This window comes from Protomyctophum parallelum (genome assembly GCF_964188405.1).
Source record: "Protomyctophum parallelum genome assembly, chromosome: 8".
NCBI classification, from domain to species: Eukaryota; Metazoa; Chordata; class Actinopteri; order Myctophiformes; family Myctophidae; genus Protomyctophum; species Protomyctophum parallelum.
The window spans coordinates 27,566,423-27,591,247 of record NC_139703.1 but is presented as its reverse complement, the minus strand read 5'-3'; the positions used below and the strand labels follow the sequence as shown (position 1 = coordinate 27,591,247).

Sequence of the window (24,825 nt, the reverse complement as noted above, 5' to 3'; positions counted from 1 at the left end):
ACCATAAGGTTGCCAGTTCAAACCCGGGCTCCCCCAGAGTTACTGTCGAAGTGTCCTTGAGCAAGACACTGAACCCCTAATTGCTCCCGATGTGCTAGTTGGTGCCTTGCATGGTTTCCGCTGCCATCGGTGTATGAATGGGTGAATGTAATGCACAGTCTCTGTAAAGCGCCTTGGATAAAGGCGCTATATAAATGCACAATTTACCAATTTAAATGGACCATCAGAGTTAAATTAACATTGATTTTACAATATGAATTGGGGGTCCCAGAGATAGAAATGCCATTAAATGGGGGTCTGTATACTAATGCATGTCAAACTGGTACTTGAAATTAAATGGGTTGAGAATCACTGTGTAAAAATCTTCTCTTATGGGGGTCGCTGGCATATATTTTATAATGGGCTGCTGATGTTGTTATGCTCATTTGGAAAACAAAATTCTACTTCAAAAGTTGTGGATAGCATACCATAAACAATAAGTTGAAGGGAAACTTCAACTTATTGCTTCAACGTATTGCTTCAACGTATTGCTTCAACGTATTGCTTCGACTTATTGCTTCAACGTATTGCTTCAACTTATTGCTTCAACTTATTGCTTCAACTTATTGCTTCAACGTATTGCTTCAACGTATTGCTTCAACTTATTGCTTCAACTTATTGCCGGCCTTGCCGCACACGCCTGCGCCGCAAGGCCGCGGCAGGCGTAAAGAGTGTCCCTTATTTCAAGATCTCAAAGGTGGCAACCCTAGCTGCTATTGTCCAATGTCCATGTTGGCTCACTGAAAACACTCCACACCAGTGGGTCTCAAAAGTGTCCTTAATTATTCCTGTGCTGCTAGCTATTAGCATGAATGAAGTTAACCTGTTCCACCATCCGCATCCACTTTAAGAGAAGGAGTTTGCCCACCCCACACACACACACTCAATGTTGGCCATAGCAACTGGATCAATGGTAAAAGCTGCCGTGGGGCTCAACCAATTATATACACTGAGTATACGAGCGGGTACCTGGCTGATAACGTCCCATAGCTGGGGGGGGGGGGGGGGAATATGTTCGTACTTTGCAGAAAAATAATGAAGTGGGTTCCAAATGGCCCTGTACGGGTGTGTAAGACGATGGATGGAGCCCGCACACCACAGATACTGTACAAAGAGTAATCGGAACAACGTTTCGATCTTCATCAGGTCATCAACTCAGAGAGTTATTGAACCACTGCACACTAAATGGAAAGGAGCCTTAATTAGTATAATCGGTAACACCTGTGAAGGAAGTATAGGGAAGCGGCCCGGCAGGAGGAAGAGTACAGTGCACACTGCTGCATATAGCCCATTCACATGTTTATAATCATCATCATTTTAGTAGAAGTTGAATTATTGGAACTTGGAAATGCTCAAGCAAAGTACAAATACCACAAGATTGTACCAGCACTTAAGTAAATGCACTTTCCACCACTGCATGGCGCAGCGCAGCGCAGCCAAGCGGCGCAGGAGAGGAGAGCTCAGTGTAGTGTGACTACATGACTGTAGTGGTCTGGTAGATCAGTGATTCTCAAGCTTCTATCATCTCAAGGACCGCCACTTTCATATATATGCATACATGAACCACTTTAGCCCTGTTTCATACATGGGCTATTTGAAAATAGCCGATCTACAAGTGCGCATGTCACGATGCAGACTTTTACTTTTACAATACGGAGTATTTCTACATTGCAGTATATTGATACTTTTACTTAAGTAGAAATCGCCCCCGTGTGAAGTGAGGGGCGCTGTTACGTCATCATACATCATCTCATGAACAACTGAATTTATGTGATCGGTTAGTCGATTTGCTCGTCTACATTTTCCCTTCAGTGTCAACGGCATTGTTTGTTTATGTTGCCACAAATGTACGTCATATTTGGCGGACATTTGACCTAATTCGTGCGTGGACAAAAAAGCTGTATATAGGAGGGGCCAGCACACCTCAGAAACACGGGAGCAGTTCTTCCAGCACTGCTAATATCCCACCGTTATCATCCCGTATATATATATATATATACTACCCATCCCAGCAGCAGGAAATAGGAGCCATGCTGTAAATCACTGGGCTTCACACAGGAGCTCCCCAAACAGGTCAACTACTAAGTGGGCCATAAAAACCTGATACTGTATAGTGGCAAAGGAAACGTATATTGGTCATCATGCCCCATTCTCTCTGTGCGGAGGCCCTGCCTCGCCCGGAGGCTACATACATCTGTCTGGCTTCGTTCTATGTACCCTGATGACATCATGCCCCCTAGGGGACCGACCGGCTGAATGGACCACGTGTGACTAGAACATGTCTGGAGCATTGGTGAACACTAGAACCGGTTTGTCTTACTGTCAGAGGGAGAGAGACACAGAGAGAGAGCAATGGACATGCTCTTAACACATGTGTGCTGTTTTTAGAGGGAGGGAGAGAGAAAGAGAGAGAGAGAGAGAAAGACAGACACAGAAAAGTACAATAAAGCACGCGCACATCCACTCACTTAAAGTACCACTTCACCACTTTTCAACCTATCTTCATATAATAGGTCCTCACTAATAATTATGATAAAATGGCACGATTTTTTTTCTGTGTCTCATAGGAGGAGGGCTGTGGGCAGTTTAGAAACCGTCTTCCAGTGACATCATCATTAGGCAGATTTTTCATTTTAACATTTACAACATTTACTAGAAAACTAGAAAGCCTGCAGTTTCTATTAGCTTGTATTCCCCATCGATGATGTCACTGGAAGACTGCCCACAGCCCTCCTGTGAGGGACAGACAGAGTAGAAAAGAATTGCGCCATTTTTTCATGATTATTAGTGAGGACCTATTATATGAAGATAGGTTGAAGAGTGGTGAAGTGGTCCTTTAAAGCCAAGTGCCGGGCCGTCTGATGAAGAGCCGAGAGGCTCCAAACGTCACGTCCACTATGGTGTAAGGAACAGACAGACAGACAGACAGACAGACAGACAGACAGACAGACAGACAGACAGACAGACAGACAGACAGACAGACAGAATGAATGAATGAATGAATGATGTGGTGAAAGTGATTTTGTATTTCTTTATCTAATTTTGATAGTAGGGTGTTCAGTAACAGGGGTCTCCTGTAAACTTGGTATTACTAAAGAGTTTTCATGCAGTCTGTTTACTAAAGAGCTGGAGAGACTTCTTTTTAACGAGGAAATATAAAGTAAAAGTACCTTGCAAAGTAGCTTAATGCAACATAGCCATGATTCCACGGTGCCATGCACCATGCCATATACTGTACCCGCATAACTGTACTGTACAGTAACTCAGCCATGGATAGAAACACCCTGAGAGCGTCTAGTAGTGACTACGTCAACGGTGTAAGGGCTTACTTCACGCACAGCATAGAGTAGGAACACACGCACACGCACAAGCACGTGCGTGCGTCTATCCTCTGCCTATGCTGGTACATTAGGGATTAAATGCTAATAAGTAGCATATCAGCGTGCGGCTGCCAGTGATGATAGCAGGTGGTGGGCACGGTGCCAGCAGGGGTAGATATAGCTCTACGGCATGCCAGGGATATAATATATCTGCCTGGGAGTGGAGTGGAGAGACATGTACATATTGATGGGGATGCACTGCAGCAGACGCTATAGGATGGACCCTCTTCTCACAGCAGCCATTTTGACAGGTGAACGCAGCGGCAAGGTGACGGCATTCACTGTAAGGCACGTTTCATTCAAGGTGTTTGTTCATATGCCAGCATGAAGTTACATAACCACTTGAACCACCGGCATCCATCCATCCGTGTGTTGTGAGGGGAAACTTTGGCAGAAAATAGTAGATCTACAAGCTCCCAATGTGAGCCTGTAGATCACACCAGACGCCGTCGCTGTTTTAGTACTGTTTATCTTGTTTTATTGGCCTTTATACATTTCAGTGTACATAGAAATACTGGTAAAAAGAATATGTGACAAATAAAGGTTGATTGATTGATTGATTGACCTTACCCAAATATGGAGATGCCTGATGTCATATAGTTAGTACTGACATCATAAATGATGATGTCCACGCCTTATCCCATTTTGACCTGAGATCAGATTCTAAAAATGTCTTCTACATCCTGACATCCTGAAAAAGCTATGTTTCTATGTCGATGGTTCTTCGATAAAAAGAAAATAGCAGACCTACAAGCTCGTAGCGCGCCACTCGGTGGATCGCTATGAGCTTGTAGATCTGCTATTTTTCAATAGCTAAAGCATAACATGACACCAAAATGTATTAGAGGTTATTAGACCTGATGTATTTTCATCGCGCTACAGGACAGAGAGGGAGGGAATGCAAATTTGAACAATAAATGTGCATGATGCCACTAACGGTTGCATTATATATGATACCAAATAATAGGTCAACAACAACCCCCGGATGGAACAATGTGATGTTGAAGCTGTGATACTATACTATTACCTGCAGCTGTGTAACGGATCCTTGCTCTCTCTCACTGACATGACTCAGACAGGACACACCATATCTATCTCGCACGCACACACGCATGCACGCACGTGAGCATGCACACACGCACACATACACACACACAGCAATTTCTATGGGCCATGACTCGAGTAAAAAACATTTTCATTTCCTTTAAAAATATATACAAAAAACATTATAATAATTCACCTGTTGCGAGCTTGTTTGCACTAGTTTAATGTATAATGTCTCGACCTGAAAGGTTTGGGAACCAGTGAAGTAGAGGGTACAGACATGTGAGACAAGTTGGGCGTCCAATTGTAACCTGACTCCTCGTGCTTGACCATGAACAATAATGGAGCATAAAGGGCAGTGCACTATCTGACTGACCCCCAGCTCTCTCAGTTTTTGAGTGGTGCAGCCACTCCAAAGAACAGCAATGTCCCTATGTCCATCCCTATGTGTCCCTATGTTTAGGGTACCAATAGGGGCAAAAGTGGCGCTGTTGTGCTAGAAACAGAGAGAGAGATAGTGTTGCACTGTTGCCTGCTAATTACAATGTAGAGCGTGCATGAGAGAGATACAGAGACAGAGAGAGAGAGAGAGAGAGAGAGAGAGAGGTCTGCTAATTCCCCCACACAGTAACTCTGTCATTTCTCGACCGTTTCGGATGTGGGGCGGCTCTCCGGAACCGGGCCGGCACCCTGGCCGCGTTCCTGTGGAACTTCTGGGGACCCCCCGGGGACCCCCACACGAAGTTGCACCACTCACTTCACACAGGTGTGATTTTTAAAAGAACAATTAGGTTGGCTGCACGCTGGGACAGAACACAGAGCGGTCAATAAAGTAAAGAAGTAAAGAATGCATTAATGAAGTATGCCACAACGACCTTCATGCTGTGGAATAGGCCTGACGACACAACGACCTTCAGCTGTGGAATAGGCCTGACGACACAACGACCTTCAGCTGTGGAATAGGCCTGACGACACAACGACCTTCATGCTGTGGAATAGGCCTGACGCCACAACGACCTTCATGCTGTGGAATAGGCCTGACGACACAACGACCTGATGCTGTGGAATAGGCCTGACGCCACAACGACCTTCATGCTGTGGAATAGGCCTGACGACACAACGACCTGCAGCTGTGGAATAGGCCTGACGACACAACGACCTGATGCTGTGGAATAGGCCTGACGCCACAACGGCCTGATGCTGTGGAATAGGCCTGACGCCACAACGACCTGATGCTGTGGAATAGGCCTGACGCCACAACGACCAGCAGCTGTGGAATAGGCCTGACGACACAACGGCCTGATGCTGTGGAATAGGCCTGACGACACAACGACCTTCAGCTGTGGAATAGGCCTGACGACACAACGGCCTGATGCTGTGGAATAGGCCTGACGACACAACGACCTTCAGCTGTGGAATAGGCCTGACGACACAACGACCTGATGCTGTGGAATAGGCCTGACGACACAACGACCTTCATGCTGTGGAATAGGCCTGACGCCACAACGACCTTCATGCTGTGGAATAGGCCTGACGACACAACGACCTGATGCTGTGGAATAGGCCTGACGCCACAACGACCTTCATGCTGTGGAATAGGCCTGACGACACAACGACCTGCAGCTGTGGAATAGGCCTGACGACACAACGACCTGATGCTGTGGAATAGGCCTGACGCCACAACGGCCTGATGCTGTGGAATAGGCCTGACGCCACAACGACCTGATGCTGTGGAATAGGCCTGACGCCACAACGACCAGCAGCTGTGGAATAGGCCTGACGACACAACGGCCTGATGCTGTGGAATAGGCCTGACGACACAACGACCTTCAGCTGTGGAATAGGCCTGACGACACAACGGCCTGATGCTGTGGAATAGGCCTGACGACACAACGACCTTCAGCTGTGGAATAGGCCTGACGACACAACGACCTGATGCTGTGGAATAGGCCTGACGACACAACGGCCTGATGCTGTGGAATAGGCCTGACGACACAACGACCTTCAGCTGTGGAATAGGCCTGACGACACAACGGCCTGATGCTGTGGAATAGGCCTGACGACACAACGACCTTCAGCTGTGGAATAGGCCTGACGACACAACGACCTGATGCTGTGGAATAGGCCTGACGACACAACGGCCTGATGCTGTGGAATAGGCCTGACGACACAACGACCTGATGCTGTGGAATAGGCCTGACGACACAACGACCTGATGCTGTGGAATAGGCCTGACGCCACAACGACCTGATGCTGTGGAATTGGCCTGACGCCACAACGGCCTGATGCTGTGGAATAGGCCTGACGCCACAATGACCAGCAGCTGTGGAATTGGCCTGACGCCACAACGGCCTGATGCTGTGGAATAGGCCTGACGACACAACGACCTGATGCTGTGGAATAGGCCTGACGACACAACGACCTGCAGCTGTGGAATAGGCCTGACGACACAACGGCCTGATGCTGTGGAATAGGCCTGACGACACAACGGCCTGATGCTGTGGAATAGGCCTGACGACACAACGGCCTGATGCTGTGGAATAGGCCTGACGACACAACGGCCTGATGCTGTGGAATAGGCCTGACGACACAACGGCCTGATGCTGTGGAATAGGCCTGACGACACAACGACCTGATGCTGTGGAATAGGCCTGACGACACAACGACCTGATGCTGTGGAATAGGCCTGACGACACAACGGCCTGATGCTGTGGAATAGGCCTGACGACACAACGGCCTGATGCTGTGGAATAGGCCTGACGACACAACGACCTGCAGCTGTGGAATAGGCCTGACGACACAACGGCCTGATGCTGTGGAATAGGCCTGACGCCACAACGACCTGATGCTGTGGAATAGGCCTGACGACACACACATTGAGTAATTGATCTGCTCACTGCTGATCCAGGAAAACCCCTCTGGCTCTTAAATGGGATTCCAAACAAGCTAGCATGTGGTGGAAAAAAAAGTACTACATTTCTTTACTTAAGTAAAAGCATCAATACTGCAATATATAAATACTCTGTTACAAGTAAAAGTCCGGGTCTATTTTCAAAATTTGAATAGGTCTGAAGTGGTTAATTCAAGTCTACAAAGTAACTAGTAACTAAAGTATTCAAATTGTGAAAAGTACAATATTTGTCTCTGAGATGTAGTGGAGTAAAAGTCAAAGTATTGGCAATCGGAAATACTCCAGTAACCTCAAAATTGTACTTAAGTAAATGTACTGCAAGCTTAATTAGAGTGCATTGGGTTTAGTTCATGATCAAAGCACATTTCCCATGAATCAGCACTGTAGGCTACTCTACTGTAACTCTACTGTATCCCCATGCAGCCCAGTGAGAGATACTGTAACTCTACTGTATCCAGTGAGAGATAGCGTTGCTCTCAGCTGGAAACAGTCTACAGTAATGTTCAAAACCGCAGTGGCGTAAAAGTAACGTAAAAAGTGAGTATACTTTTTCCACCACCACTGCAAATCCGTTCATTTACTATTATCTTGAAAACGAATGTAATAGTGAAAGTGTACAGCCTGTACAGAGATGGAGATACAGCAAAGATATGAGATAGAGTGAGTCAGAGGGAGGGAGTTGTGTATTACATGGGGGGGGGGGGGATTCTACCTAGTCCTTTGAGGCCCTAAATGAGAATGTGTGGATTTGAAGAGACTTCCAGTGCTGCGGGCAAAGTAAAACTCTGCCGTGTTCTGGAATACACATTCGTATTAAGAGGCCATCGGAGACTCTTTAACAGATTAAACAACAAAACCTTGAAAAGCGAAACACATAAGACCCTTTTTTTTTCCTCTATCATTTCAGATGTTGTTTCAGACGTGCAGACTTACGGTTTGGGGTAATCTTATACAGAGACGGATCAATCTTGGATTACTGTACATATTAGTGATGTTAACACGGAACACGTCATCGCACCATCAGTATTGATTAACGACACACATTCTCACTTTCCCATTCTGGGCGTTGTCATAATAGATGCTGGATTATTTGGTGAAAATAAGCAAGCATTCACCAAAACATACCAGAGCTTGTAGGTCAGCTATTTTTGGTGAAGAAATGTGCTATAGACGTTAAAAATAAAGAAAATCAAGAAAAGAATGCTGTCAAATACAGTATAGACCCCTGGGGGACACCAGACAGCTGAAGACCATTACAAAAAGATAATAACTTTGATTTTTCATAGCGTACCCTCACCATGTATCTGTTTAATACTCAAGTGTTGTTTTTGACTTGCCATAGATCATGTCAAGCTTGCGAGGACCTCCAAATGCCAACTTTAGCTGGAGTATTGAGAAATAATATCCAGCTATATATCAGTGATTTTTGCAATGTGTTGATTTGATTTGATAATGATGTATATTGCATGTCTTCTCTTTCCCGTCCCTCCAGTCTACTCATATAGCTCTAAAAATGGATGCCACTTGTGGAACACGTAGACCCCTGTGGAGCCCTCGACCATTTCAAGGGTGCTTGTGATTGCTGCCAATGTCCCACATCCACTCAGACGGGCAGACTTGACTGAGCACTTGCCATGGCTTTTAATGCATTTAGTCCTGACCTCAAAATTTAATTTAATCAAAATCTTCTAAATCCTCTAGTTTTCTGAAATAAATATATTAAAAAAGAAATAGCAGACCTACAAGCTCGTAGCGCGCCCCTCGGTGGCACGCTATGAGCTTGTAGATCTGCTATTTTTCAATAGCTAAATTATAACATCATGTTTAAAACACCAAAAGGGTTCCCGCCCCACAATGGGTGAATGCATTTGGGGCTTATGTTTGTAAGTAGTAGCCTAATTCACATCAAATCAACTTGAACAGCAATAATTCAGCTTATCAAAACTAAATATTAAAATGTTTTGTTTAAATGTTTATGTGTTGGTCTTCCCTTTCCAAACCAATATCCAGTAAAAACATTTGCGAATGTCGTGACTATGCTCAACAGACCTGTGATCTCTAAAACGACTTAAAGGCCTCAAAGGTGGGTCATCGGGCGTTTTGACAGGATGGCGTTGTTTTAATTTGGGGGTCCTGACCTAAGGGTCAAAGGTCAACCACTCAACCAAGGGTGCCGTTGTCCAGATGCCCGGGTGAAATGTTCACACGAAACAATTAGTCCTAGTTTAAGCTGTCGACGCATTTTACAGGCGTGTGGCCGTGTCACTTAATCACTTTCCGTCTCGATTCTCTCCTGCAAAAGGTAGTATGTGTGACAGTGCTGATGAAATGGCTCGCTGTGGTGGTGGTGATCCGTGCAGGCTGAAGAATACCGATGAGGGGCCGGTTCACAGTGATGAAGGAGACTTGTCAGCGGGTCTGGGAGGAACCCAAGTTAATCCCCCGACAGCCAAAGAGGAGATGGATTAAGAGCAATTGGGGGTCAGGAGGCTGTAGAATGGACTTTTATACAAATTAGACTGCAGCTGGAACTTGTCAGTCTTGCCAGGCATGAACAACCCCTCCTTTAGATAACATCACACAAGTGTGAGTGCCGGTGGTGTAAAGCAAGTACATTTACTCAAGTATACTGCACTGCGAGGTCATTGTGAGATTGTAGATCTGCTATTTTCAAAAGATTTGTATACATATTGAACTTGTGTGAAATGGGACATTGTACATAATGAGTACTTTTAATGTTGGTGCCAGTATTTTCTTTTAAATACCGGACCTTTACTTTACTTCTACTGTGACTTTAAATAGTATTTCTAGATTGTGGTAATGTGGTATTGATACTTTTACTTAAATTAAAAAAATGTCCACCACCACTGCACAAAACACAACCTCCGCAAAACCAATTGTGGAAAGTAAATACGTACATTTACTCCAGTATTGTATCAATACTTACAATTTTGAGGTCCTAAGTTGAGCATTTAAAAGTATTTAAACTTTTACTACACTACTATCTCAGAGGCAAATGGTACTGTTCACTACACTACAATAATTTTAAAAATGTTGTTGTTCCATTTGGACGCTCTCAGAGTTATGGAGGGTCCTTGACATGCACTATACTGCTACTGTAAACCTTCACCCTCCTCCATATTCACTGGGAGTTCACTGACAGGCAAAGAAATTATGCTTTCATGTCATTGACATCGCTCCAGAAGTCGGAGAGGAAGCATTAGACATGAGCCGCATCAACGGGAGCACGCTACATCCTGTCTCAGTTCTGTGATTGAGAGGGAAACATCGGGTCACGATATCTGTGTCTTAAAAGCATGATAAAGGATCCACGGGCTGCAGCTGGGTTAATTACCGTACAGAAATGTTTATAAGCGAATGTCCTCCTTAATTAAACTCGGCCGTGCCTGATATGCAGAGAACAGAGTCTGATAACACGCAGAGCATTGAACTCCTCGGCAGCAGAGAACAAGAGTGAGGTTTGGAATTGGGCCCTTCGCTAAACCCCACCTCAAAAGCGATTGTCCCAATGCCAATACAAATAGTTTAGCAAACCGCTGCTAAGGGTGGCTGTGTAATTCTGTATGGCTGACTGTGATGTTGAACACATATACACAGCACACACACGTTGGGAAAGTTACACGACTCAGACTCACCCACCCAGGTGATGGCAATAATACTTAGTAATTAACCATAGTCTTACCGTGCATTACGTGAAAACTCCTGTCGGACGGAGTTGAGATGAGTTGATTGAGTTGGATACTGTTTCTCCCTCTAATATTTCTTTGTATTTCTAGTTTATTGAAATAATGTCATGCACATGTCCAGTGCATAGCCTACTGCAGGCCTGGTTGACTGGATTTAGAAGACATTTTGAAGCACTTGCTACTGAAATGATCGAATATCCATAGAAAATAGAAATCCTGTCATTTAACATGCATCTCAATGGGTGAGAAGGAATGCTTTGCCATCTCTCCTCTCTTAGTAACCGTTGCTAACGTGCCTGGTATTGGACAAGGACTGGTGAGGGGACTTAGCGAAGAAGGGCTAATTACAATTGTTTGATTCGAATTGACTAATCGCTGCCACGATAAAAGTGCCCCGTCTATCAGTAAGTAGGATTCAAGCATGTTCTTCTATACTTAAAATCTAAGTATAGGAGAGAGTACACTGTAACAACTGTAGCTCGAGTTAGTTACAGATAGTACACATACAGTACAGAGCCATGTCATTATCTCCAAAATGGGGTTGCTTGTCATCTTCCATCTCTGTCTCCTGTGTTCTTTTTCACTTAATGAAGCACAAGATGCCATAAAAGTTTACAAATAGACAGTAATTATAGATAATGATGAGACATTCCTGCCGTTGTAATCTAAGAGTCACGACTGGAATGCATATGCGTTATTTATGACATTTACATTTTAAAAAGTCTGTAATAAGGATGTTTTGAGTAGAGGAAAAAAAAATCATGTTCAGGTTCTTCATTTTGAGAAAACCAAAACATGTTTTCCCAAGCCAGCATAGCATCTCTCTTTGCACGAATCAACTTAGGATGTAAGTTGTAAGTGAATTATATCCAAGTCATGGTGGAGACAAAGGGGGTATTTTTTGTGGTTGACACAGAAAAGGGATTTCCCCATGCGCTGCTAAGACTCATTCAGATGGAGATCAGCCAGAGTTGCCCGAGCTACAGACACAGACACAGCTAATAGGTTTGGTCACACTCAGATAGTAAAACAAACAGTTGTAGTGTAGTCTACATGCCTTCTGAGGCGACATAAGTATACACACTGCTTTGCACTTGACGCCTGTCAATATACATCAGGGAACAGAACGTTGGACATGTATTTACTGGATCTGTATTACCTTAAAGATGGAGTGCCACAATGTTTGTATTTTTCCAGTTTTTCAAGTGTCTATGAGGTGACAGTACTTCATTAGACACCCTGGAGTCGTTTTTTATGTGCAATGAATTTAGGGTTTAGGGTTTCTTCCTAGAGGCTGAACCCTTGACAGTCAAACGGCCCAATGAAATAAACAGTAATATAGTGGCATCACACTATCAGCCCCTCCCCCTTTAACTTTAACTACAGCTGTGGGTGTGGCTTCAGTTCAGGTGGATCACCACCCATCACCACCCACCAGGCAAAACAGGCATACTTAATGAACTGGTGGGCGTGCCCACATAAAAACAACATTTTAACTTAATACTGTACACTTTTTTGAAAAAGTTATACCTCCTTATACAACAATAAGACCTGATGGTCATGTTTTAGGGTGGAAAAAAATCACGGCACTTCATCTTTAAACAAGAACGTTTAGCAGTGAGACAGAGATGTAGATTACTGAGTATTACTCTGTAAATTGTAAATAAATGCTTTGATACAAGTAAAGGTCCTGTATAAAAATGTGCAGTATTGGCATCTGTAGTAACATTTTCCAAAAAAATATTTGACAACAGCTTGACTACAAGCTCACAATGAGAATTATTTGGAGGATTATCGTTTGATGCGCACCAGAATTCAAACGAGCACCTGACAAACAAAGCGCACTTTCCGACAATACGCAGCAGCATTGGTTTTAATCGCAGTAAAGCATCCAGGTGTGAATGCCACCTTATCTTCCGATACTGAATTCCAGCCAGTCGTAGTCAGACTCACACAAAGGTATACAAGAGATCCAATCTGCAGGTTTTCACCTCAGACAGGAAACGGGAATTGTCAAGCAAATTCCACAGCCAGATCATTCAAAGCCATAACATTGGCACTTGGCACAAATATTGCAGTGCCATCCATCACCATGAACTCAATACTGTACAAGCTGATAATGTTATGAAAGCAATATTGAATGACAACATTTCATTTAATGGATTAACATTTGTGCTTGTGAGTGGGTTCTGCTTATCTTCTATACATCTAACTATTGGAATTATTCAACCACTTAAACCCTATGTTGCTATGTTCCTAAGGGCTCATACAGTATCAAATACTAACCTAACATGCTGTAGTTGCGTCCGGATTCATGTGGTTTTTGGACGGGAACCCCTTTTGGTGTTTTAACTAAGCATTATGTTATACTTTAGCTATTGAAAAATAGCAGATCTACAAGCTCATAGAGCGCCACCGAGTGGTGCTCTACGAGCTTGGTCTGCTATTTTTGGAAAAATGTGACTAGATTTGATCAAGAGACTGCCATTGGATTTTTTTTTAATTTTCGTTTTTTTCATGTCATATGAAAGCAGGGAATCATAGCTTCAAATTTACATATTTGTTGTTCAGTTTGACCCACCAGTTTTGGAGATATATAGAAAAATGTCTTGCAGGAGTAGTGGAAAAAAGACCCAAGCAGATAAAATGGGCTTCAAAGCTTTAGTTCAGTGATCTGTGACTTCAGGGGGCGCTGTTCTCCCTTCATTCCTCCATTAGTAATGCGGCACAAATCTTTGAATATACTGTATATTCTTTCAGAGCGAACGTTTTTATTTATTTCGACGTCAGGCCTAAATGGGTTAAGAGCACGGAGGTGCTCTGTGTTCATCCTATCACTTGACATATAACCACAGGGGCAACACCCTGCCTCGATAGACCAGATGCCACACATAGATAAACCCGTTGGCCTGCTTTCATATGACTACAGTAAAGATGACAGACAGATAGACGTCTGGGCCACTTGGCACAGGAAGCTAACTTTCAGTTTGCATACCGTGAAGTGCTTCAGGTACTGCGAGCTGTCAGCCTGTGATGATGGCACATGTCCGGCCCTTGGCAGTCTATTGCCGTGTGTGTGTGTGTGTGTGTGTGTGTGTGTGTGTGTGTGTGTGTGTGTGCGTGCGTGCGTGCGTGCGTGCGTGCGTGCGTGCGTGCGTGCGTGCGTGCGTGCGTGCGTGCGTGTCTCAGACAAGATCAGAGGTGTACAGGAAAGGACAACAAGAATGTTTAAACACTATAAAACTAGGCTGGTTTGATCACAATGACACACATCACGTCAATTCACTGCAAAGATATTACAAATACCCCAGGTATCGTGTTCATTAATGCAATTAGAAATACTGTTACTATCTTACAAATAGGCTGCCCATTTGATTTGTATATGGACACTTGTTTTACATCCAAACTTATTAAATATCAGCCTTTTGTGGAACGTATTATTATGGCCTTGGGATAAAATTGTCAACTTATTGTCCTTGTGTTTGGGAGTCTGGGCCACGTTCACAAACTTGTGGTCCGATTGTCTGACATATTTGATATTTACATTTGATAATATCACAATACCAATTGAACAATTGGAAAAATAAACCAGATTAACACTGTTGTCCCTATATTATTGTTTGTATCCCTATCCCGAAGTCCTATGACGTGTTCAGGCTAGGGTGGTTTCTTCAAGTCGAGGCTTGGCCTCGGCAGCTGTTACAGTAACTGAGTAGCCTTCCCAGATCTCCCATCCCCATTCCTAGTTTTCCAGGAGTACAATTCCCGTAAAGTGAAAGCCTTCCAGCTGCAGGGAGGGAGGCGCCTGCAGTAACATTCCAAGCTTTACCTCCCCTGAACACGTGCTCACGCACACACAGTTTCTCTTGCTTTTACAGTTTACTTTTGCTCTCTGTCCCTCAGTGTGTCTCTCTCTCTCTCTCTCTTTCTCTCTCTCTATTTCACTCTATCTGCATGTGTGCGTGCGTGAATCTTGCATTGTCCAAAGTTGTTAGACGGATATTGCTGCAGGTGTGTGCATGCGCGCACTACATGCGTGCGTTCAGGTGAGTTTCCTCATAACAGCCTGTGGTACAAGGAAGTGCATTCAAATGTCAAGTGTGTTGACAAGCCTCTCTCTCTCTCCCCCTGGAGCCATGACCTGTGACAACATTGCAACGATCCAGACAAGTTCCAGTCTCTACTCTCTACTGCATGGGAGAAGCTATACTGCAACTGCTCTGAGCAAAGTTAAACGTATATTGTTTCTGGCCTCCACTTGCTACTGTCCTCAACTGACCGTTCTGAGAGCCGTCTCTTTGTTTGACTAGCCCTGTAAGGATCTTACTTTTCGAGAACCTCGGCCACTGCAATAGAGAAAGACAAAGAGAGAGAGCGCAAAAAGCAGCGAAAAGTCTTTCAAACTTCAATGCGGTATACTTCTATGCAGGATTTGAAGCCGTATCTCGCACGAGAGACCATGTGGCCCTATATGATCGTCACTGCCTTACCCCTTATCGCTAAAGAACGCGGTTCTACATTTCTCAATGTAACCGTATAGGCGTAGAGAGACCACGTCCAACCGCTGCAGATGTGCTACTGTAGTTACTGTATGTTGAATGAACATACATTTTCATTTACTTATACCATTTTGACCTGATATCAGATTAAAAAAATGTCTACAGTTTTCTGAAAAAGCTGTGTTTCTATGTCAGTGGTTCTTCGATTTCTTTTAACACCGAAAGGGGTTCCCGCCCCAAAATGGAGGCGGAGCAGTGAGGTCAGTCACTGTCCAGTAAGCGGGGCATACATCATGTGGGCACCGCATATCAACACACCACGGTCAAAATCATCAGTGTCAAATAGTGTCTGAGGGTGTAGGAAATGTTTACGCTTGTCAAGAGTGGAACGTCCAACCGAGACCCTATTATACTGTGAGGCTATATGGGCTACCAGAATGCCTCCGCCCAGCGCTGGGCTGAAGAACAACACACACAAACATGCCTCACTTTGAACTCTGCATCCCAGTGTTTTGTAATGTGCACCGGCAGTAAATAAAAGGTGGATTTGTTTTGAATAGCAGAGGGATGGATGGCAGATGTCTCTCATCCTTCTCCTTCTGAACCGCACCAAAGTCACTCTCTCTCCCTTGCCTCCGTTTCCAACTTCAATGCTCTCTCTCTCTCTCTCTCTCTCTCTCTCTCGCTGTCTCTCTCTCTCTCGCTTTGTTCTCTCTCACTGTCTCACACACACGTGCGCGTGCGCACACGCCCGACACTAAATCACATTCTCACTCTCTCTCTCTCTGTTTAACTATAGTCGAAACGAAAGGAAGGAATTCCGCCGAGGCAACACATTGTTTTTGTCCAAGAAACTGTCCACATTAAGATGAAGTGGCCTTTGTTTCTCCGTATCTCTCAATTATTAATGCTCTCTCTCTCTCTCTCTCCTCCCCACACACACACACACACACACACACACACACACACACACACAGGTCTTCCACCGTGTGGATATGTGCAAATAATATGCAGGCGTGAATGTCTCTATGCACTAAAACACTCCCACTTTACGAGCCTTAAACCAATTAGCAGAGTTTTTATGGGAACATCAGAGGAATAGTCAACCAATAGTATTTGTTTTTTCCCTCGACCTTCGACCAGAGCCACAGGTTAAAAGGTCAACAGGTTATCAGTGGAGTTGGTCCAAAGCGTTGGTCTTTCATAGTTCATTCTTCAGCCTTATTTATCATACAGAGTCTTTCAACGGGATATCAATTAAGCATGACTTTGTCTTAGATATTATATCACTTTGGCTTGGTTGAATGCTTGACTCTGATTGGTTGATTGAGTGTTGTTTCCAGAACACGGAATTTGATTTTAAATATTATTTTCAAAAAACATTCCCAAAAGAAATCTAAAATCTTCATGAATAAAAAACGAATTTCATGACAATCTAAGAAAATCCCATAACTTAGGGGGGGAAAGATGATTAAGAAGTAATGAAAATAGTCTTTGTAGAATACTACTACTACTATACTACTACTAATACTACTACAGCTATTTTCACTAGTTTGGGTCCCATGCAGGCAAACATATCATTAGAGTCATGTCTCTTTTCGGTCTGGAGCTAAAACGTTTGGGAACCAATGCTACCTACAAGAGACCGCTGCCTAATTAAAGGTAACTCAGAGCACCTGCTCATATCATTCTGCACTGCCTGGTACTGTATGTGTGACGTATCCAACCTGACGGCCATGTCAACAAACACACCATGTCATTTACAACTAAACATCGCCCTCAGATTAATGTGTTTGAAAACATAGAAATACACTGCATGCATGCAATGTACGGTATGTTTTTCACAGAAGGTTGCCTGAAGCACTGCTTTGGAAACGGAGGGAAAAAGAAGGCAGGGTTATTGCCTTATCTGAACAAACTTTCTGTACTTTTTGATTCCTGTAGCCTACAGTATGTGTACACACACACACACACGCACACGCACACGCACACACACGCACACACTCCAGAACAGGATGGACTGATATGGTTTGTAAAGGCCTGGTCAAACATTAACATACAACACAGGTGACTGTACTACTGTAGGTATCGGTGCACATTTTGACACATCCACCTGTACACTCAGCAGTACATACCAACACAACACAACACAATGCTGCTGTCCCCCCCCCCCACACACACACACACACACACACACACAACCACACACATGCAGGTGTGCAGTCTGTGCACACATGTAGGAATGCCCATGCTTGCAGGCGTGCACACACATGCATATACTGTAAGCCGCTGCCGCGTCTAGACTCTGACACATCGTGTGGAGACAAGCGAGATGCTTTAGAAGTGTGTGTGTGTGTGTGTGTATGTGTGTGTGTGTGTGTGTGTGTGTGTGTGTGTGTGTGTGTGTGTGTGTGTGTGTGTGTGTGTGTGTGTGTGGGGGTCCTACCTTCCCTCCTCTTCCTCCATGATTCCCTCGTTCATATCCTTTATTATGTGCAGCTCACTGTGTGTTTGACCCTCTCTCTCTCTCTCTCTCTCTCTCTCTCAGACTGAAAGCACTTCATGGACCTTTCTCTCTCTCTCTGTGTGTATGATATTTAACCCTCTCCTCCCCTTCACTCCCTTGCTCTCTGTTAACTCCCTCTCATTTACTTAATTTGTCTTCCGCCCTCCTCCCTAGCTTTGGCTCTGCCCCTCGCACACACCTTCCTCTTGTGTTTCCCCTGTCTCAATCCTTCCCCCTCCCTCCCTCCCTCCCTCCCTCCCTTCCAACCCCCCCCCCCCCCCCCTCTGTCTCTCTGTCACTCCAGACTGCCGTCCAGCTGCCATGGTCCATGGGGCCAGTATGAGAGGAATTTAAACAGGGGAGGGGAGAGGTAGAAACAATCGTTTCTTTGCGGGTAATATCTTTTTCTACTTTCCTCTCTGAGGCAGCGCTTGCCGGGACGCACATATGGCTTACATTCTGAGTGGAACAGTCTCTCTCTCCCTCTCTTCCTCTCTCTCTCCCTCTGTCTCTCTCCCTCTCTCTCTCTCTCTCTCCGATTCTTTGATATGTTTCATTTAGCCTTACTGTACGTTCTTTGTTTTGGTTCTCATTGGACTCCATCCAGTCCTCTCTCTACAGAGTTGTGTCTTTATTCTTGGGGTGTGGTGTGTGTACTGTGTGTGTGTGTGTGTGTGTGTGTGTGTGTGTGTGTGTGTGTGTGTGTGTGTGTGTGTGTGTGTGTGTGTGTGTGTGTGTGTGTGTGTGTGTGTGTGTGTGTGTGTGTGTGTGCGCGTGTCTGCGTGCGTGCGTGCTTGTGAGAGAGAGAGATAGAGAGGGAGAGAGAGAGAGAGATAATTAATTGTGTCTGAGTAGGTTTGACGTTTGGCAATTATCTTCTAGCTATTATGGTTATTTCATTGATGAATCGGTAAGAGATGTTCCTCTCTCTTTCTTTCTCTCTTTCTTTCTTTCTTTCATTGCATTCAAAGGCAGCTGAACAATGTCTCCATCAATCATCCCGTCATTTTCTCTCACTCCCTCAGCGCCTCCCCTCAGTGAGCTGACCTATAAGGATTCAAGCCAAGGCCATCGCTAATCATGTAACCAGCAAGGAAAGGTGTGCATTCACATACAAACAAACACGCGCGCACGCACGCACACATGCACATGCACATGCACATGCACATGCACATGCACATGCACATGCACATGCACATGCACATGCACATGCACATGCACATGCACATGCACACGCACACGCACACGCACACACACACACACACACACACACACACACCCCCCACCATTCACAGAGTAGCCTACTGTACATGTGGGATTAATCAGGCTACTGAGCATTATATAACATTGTGGACTCCTAGCCTATATGCAGGTCTGTGAGACCTGCATACAGTAGGCTAAGCCTACTGTGCGCACGCACGTGCATGTGCGCGCACGTGTTTACGGCTGAGCTAGACCAGGCTTTTTAAACGTGTGCGAGCCCGCATTCACACAAACGCACTTTTAGATCCAGACCTATTTCATATAGTCTTTCCAAACGCGCTGCACGCAACGCACGCTTTGAAAAGCCTGCAGCTTAGCCGTTACAATAGGAAAATAATATATATTATGTTCGTGCCGATTTGTTGATAAAAAAAAATTTATCAAAAAAGCGAAACCTCCTTCTTTATTATACTTATACTTATACTATATACACGAGCGAGATTAAGTCGGTAAAGGTTTAGATTTTCAGTTAATCGCCCGGGGGACACTAGGGTGTACTTACATGTGACAGCATGGTAAATGGCAAATAGCAGCGGCCTTTTCAAGCTGGGTGAAATCACTGCTGTGAGTTTACAACACGCAAATTCTTCAGCATGTCTCAGTCACTGGAAGGGATTTGCTTGAGCAGCGCCCAGCTGTGTTACCCATTAATGACATCATGCGTTGCGAGAGAGAGTCTATTGATGAACTAGCAGACCCTGATGTTTTCCTGACGTGCCAAGGCATCTAAACAACTGACGGGAACCCACTAACTGTACTCACACACTGCAGTATAGAAATACTCTGTTGACATCAAAATGTACCAAAAGTAAAAGTGCAGAATGTCCCATTTCAAGTTTACAAATGTATAAAAATCTTTTGAAATTTGCCTGATCTACAAGCTCACAATACGACTACGTCGCGATGCAACGCATTGTGGATCATTGTAGATCAGCTATTTTCAGTACTTTTAAGTACAGTTATTTTTACTGTATACGTTTCAATACTTCCACTTCTGCTCCACCGTCTACTTCTCCGAAAAAAATATTGTCATTTTCTCAATTCAGACTCATTTCCCAATACCTTAAATTTGAATTTCACAACTGACTCCACGTTCAACATCAACAACAACAACCAAACGGCTACAACATATGAACTGGATCTGTTCAAGACATAATACAAAGTCAAGTGTGTGTGTGTGTGTGTGTGTGTGTGTGTGTGTGTGTGTGTGTGTGTGTGTGTGTGTGTGTGTCTGTGTGTGTGTGTGTGTGTGTGTGTGTGTGTGTGTGTGTGTGTGTAGTGTGTACAGTATGCATGTGGTAACTGGTAACTCAGTGTAGCTGTTTTTCACCCCCTCTCTCTCTCAACTGAGCGATACGGTGTAGTTGTGTGTGGACACACTCACTGCTGAGAGTTTTGGTTTTTCCACTGTTTTCCAGGAACGCGAAGATACAAAGGCTCGACTGTCCAGCGACATATTGTGTTTCTCCTGGGTATTTCCCAATACCCAGTGTGTGTGTGTGTGTGTGTGTGTGTGTGTGTGTGTGTGTGTGTGTGTGTATGTGTGTGTGGTATTTCCCAATACCCAGCCCGTCCAAATCAATATCGCCAGATATCCAGTGACGGTGGAACATGAGCTATAAGGGGATGATGCTCACAGTGTTTACTATATGTGACCAGTGCCAGTGATTTGAACCACAACTCGGCAATAGCATATAGCAATAGAATCTAAAAATAGATTTTTTTTTTTTTTTTGTGGTTTTCGTTTTTAGCCACATAAAAACAGTTGGAATGTTAAAGAATGTTTTTATTCCATCAGAAAGTCATTTAAGTGTCATTAAGTCATTGTAATTGCGTAAACAAGTCACTATGTTTAATGTTTAAACCATTGAGTTAGCAATGCTAACCAATGCTAATCAGAAAATCAGCTTTACCTTCAAAGTATGCAAATTTCGCTAAAATTCCGCTTTTTGTACACAATCGTTTTTGAAGATAATACTAGTCTTTCACTAACTGGCTAACAGAAATAGCAGAGAAAGAAGTATTAACAGTCGTATTTTGTAAAAAGTGTGCTTATTTTCGGTCCTCCTAAAGCTAATTCATGCTAATGTTTTAGCTAGGGGCACTGGCCATCACAACAATGGAACATGGCTTCTTATTTCCAATAGCAGAGAAGAAGAAGACTCTAGCATGTATTGTAAACATTGTAACATTATGTCACCATAACGTGGTTCTTATTAGTTACTTTGGAATGTACCTGCCATGAAAATTAAGGTCATAATAATGCAGATCACATCGATATGTAATATAACGCGATAATGTACTTGTTTTAGCTACAGGATTGACGATTGATATCAATATATAATGCTAAATGTAGCTAACGGCTATTAGGGTTGCCAGGTTCTGCGAGAGAAACAAGCAACCCGTATATGAAAACAAGCCCAAAATAAGCAAAAATAGCCGATCTACAAGCATATAACAAAACCAATCTTGTCCCTGGCATACATTATTTTCAGATGGGGGTTCTGCAGACAAATAATAATAATAACAGGCTAATATAGCTATCTTATTTGTACTCATCTGGACCATTTACATAAGCCTAATTTTCTGCCACTGTTGTTGCCCTTTTTTCATAGTACAAAATGGCAAATAAATGCAGTAGCCTATTTAAAAAAGGAGAGATAATAGGCAAACTATCAATTATAACAACATTCTCTAATTGTGAAGACTTATTGGTACAGTAGGCCTATGCATTCTTTTTCTTTAGAAACATGGCCAACTAATTATAATAAGCAGACATGGCAACACTGCTGGTTGGCTAATGGAGGAATGAAGGGAAAACAGCGCCCCCTAAAGTGACAGATCACTGCTGATATCTTTGAAGGGGGAATTCTCCAATTTGACATTTCTGGTTCAACAAGTTTCAAATGGTCATATCTTCTTCATTTCCCCCCCAATTTCAATGAGCAATGCATCATATGAAAGGTTACAGTGTGCAGTTTCATAATATGTAAAGAACTGAAAAATGACCATGGCCCCCTTGTATATCAAACTACTGGCACTGGTCACATATGTGAGGAAGCAGAAGGCAAAAGCACTGCATGATACCAACGTGACCACTGACACAGACGTTTAGGAAATGTGCAACAGTGCGTGTGTCTGTCTGTCTGTGGGAATGTGTGTTCATGTTCCGAATTTTGGGGACGCGTGACAACTACTCCATTGGTTCCATGTGGTATTTTGAGGGTCCTTGTCAAAGCCCAGACTCAGACTCTGTGAAACCTCCCGACCCCTTCAACATGCACGCATGCATGCGCACGCATGCATGCGTGGACCTGTGTTTGTATATGCATAGATGAGTTCATATTCCGTGCAGTATGTGTGTGTGTTTGTGTGTGTGTGTGTGTGTGTGTGTGTGTGTGTCTGTGCGTGTACACACGTGCGTGTGATCCAAATCCATATGCACATGTAAGCTTATCGGCTTTTAACTGTTTAGCCTTTGATTTGCCAAATACAATCAATGTGCCTGCTATAGTGCCTATATAGTGACCCTGTGATCTCGTTTCATTGGTCGATCAAGAGCTCATTAAGTCAGCCATTGGCTGGAAAGATGACACGAGAAAATCAATGGTTGCCTCATATGAACCGTCCCATGTGACACACACACACATGCCAATGAGTGGAAGCTTTATACAGGAACAATCAATGACCTCTCATTAATAACTTAACAATTATTATTATTATTATAATAATAATAATAATAATTATTATTTAATAACCTTTTAGTGTGGATTAAACTGTGTACATTTTTGTACAGCATATGAATGTGGACCCATGAAGCCTGTCTGTGCCTGGCCTGCTGTGTGGCAACTGCACTACCCGTCTGAGCCACCGGGGGTGCTCTCATCCGTCCCCGCTGTAACAACAAGGCAGAAGGCACTGGGTATTGACATGTAGTTCATTGGTTAATCCACACTGGAACGCAAGCATGCGTGGACACACACACAGTCACACAGTCACACACACACACACACACACACACACACACACACACACACACACACACACACACACACACACACACACACACACACACACACACACACACACACACACACACACACACACACACACACACACGGGATCCTTATTGTGCCCTCCAAGCTAAATTTATACATGCTGTGCTGGGTTCTCATGCAAAGGGAACCCACACATGATAGCCAGGGCCCCAGGAGGACGGTAATATATGGTCATAGCTCTGGGGGGTGTGCGACTGTGCATGTTTGTGTGTTTGTGTGTGTGTGAGGGGGGGGGGGGGCAAAGGATGAGCATTCTGTCCCTCCTCCTCCCTCCCTCCCCGGGCACTAACACGGCAATGCTCTATTTGGTTTGGTTACATAAGTTGGAGCGTGGAACACACACAGTCACACACACACACACACACAGTCACACACACACACACACACACACACAGTCACACACACACACACACACACACACACACACACACACACACACACACAGAGTCACAGCATGCAACAGATAACCCTCACACTATCTGGGATTTTAACTGGCTGGCACATGGCGATACGCACACAAACACAAACACAGACTGACATGCACATGTGCAGTGTGTGTGTGTGTGTGTGTGTGTGTGTGTGTGTGTGTGTGTGTGTGTGTGTGTGTGTGTGTGTGTGTGTGTGTGTGTGTGTGTGAACAGCCTGTACAGACAGGCTGTTCTAGCAATGGTCACACGTATTATTTTCTTAAGAGATTACTCTATTGATTACTTTTTTCAATTCATCGAATAATCAAGAAGCAGGCTTTTTTCGTATATCCTTCTGTTATTTTCCACGAATTAATTATCCTCTATCCACTAAAAATAGAGAGAATAGCAGATCTACAAGCTCACATAAAGCTTTAAACGGGTTCTGAGCTTGCATATGGTCTATTTTAATTATTTTCGACTTAGCACCTATAATTCATATTTCATAAATAATCATATTCAATTAAATGGATTTGTTGGATTAACCGTTGCATCCTAGTCACATGTCCACAGTACACTATACACTAAGTAGATACATTATGTCTCCCTCCCTTCCCTAAAGCACATACTGTACAAATTGTATTACACCATATTATGCCTTCATGTTCCTCCATGGATTGTGCTTGCTCACGTGCAAAGCATCTGTAAACAGCAAACAGGCTTGCTGTACTATGCTGTGTGAGTTTGAGTGCGTTTGTGCGTGTGTGTGCGCGTGCGTGCGTGCGCATACAGTGTCACAGCAGATGGGTCAGTGTCAGTCCAACGTCTCTCCCGCTCTGTGGCGGACGGACAGATGAAACGGATTTCAGCAGATTATTTTTTATTCCACGCTCGTTCTTGCAACGAGTCGCGAGGAGAGAGAGAGAGAGAAAGAGAGAGCAGTGACAAGGAGAGGTCATCGCTCGTCATCATCATCGCAGGTCACCACCACGACCACGAGTCATATTCAAA

The 24,825-nt window shown here is 44.0% G+C and overlaps 1 protein-coding gene across 8 annotated transcripts in view; it reads right to left on the bottom strand.

The window, feature by feature from the left end:
- The window catches only part of plekha6 (pleckstrin homology domain containing, family A member 6), a 184,443-nt gene that overhangs the window by 105,676 nt on the left and 53,942 nt on the right, over window positions 1-24,825 (bottom strand). For 6 of the 8 annotated variants that reach the window (XM_083770535.1, XM_083770539.1, XM_083770537.1 and 3 more), the window contains exon 1: window positions 18,027-18,154. The exons of the other annotated variants lie outside the window; for them this stretch is intronic. In XM_083770535.1, coding sequence (XP_083626661.1) covers window positions 18,027-18,061 — 35 coding nt within the window. In that variant the 5' untranslated portion in view covers window positions 18,062-18,154. Of the gene's footprint in view, window positions 1-18,026; window positions 18,155-24,825 lie in introns of those variants that run through there. 8 annotated transcript variants of the gene reach the window in all.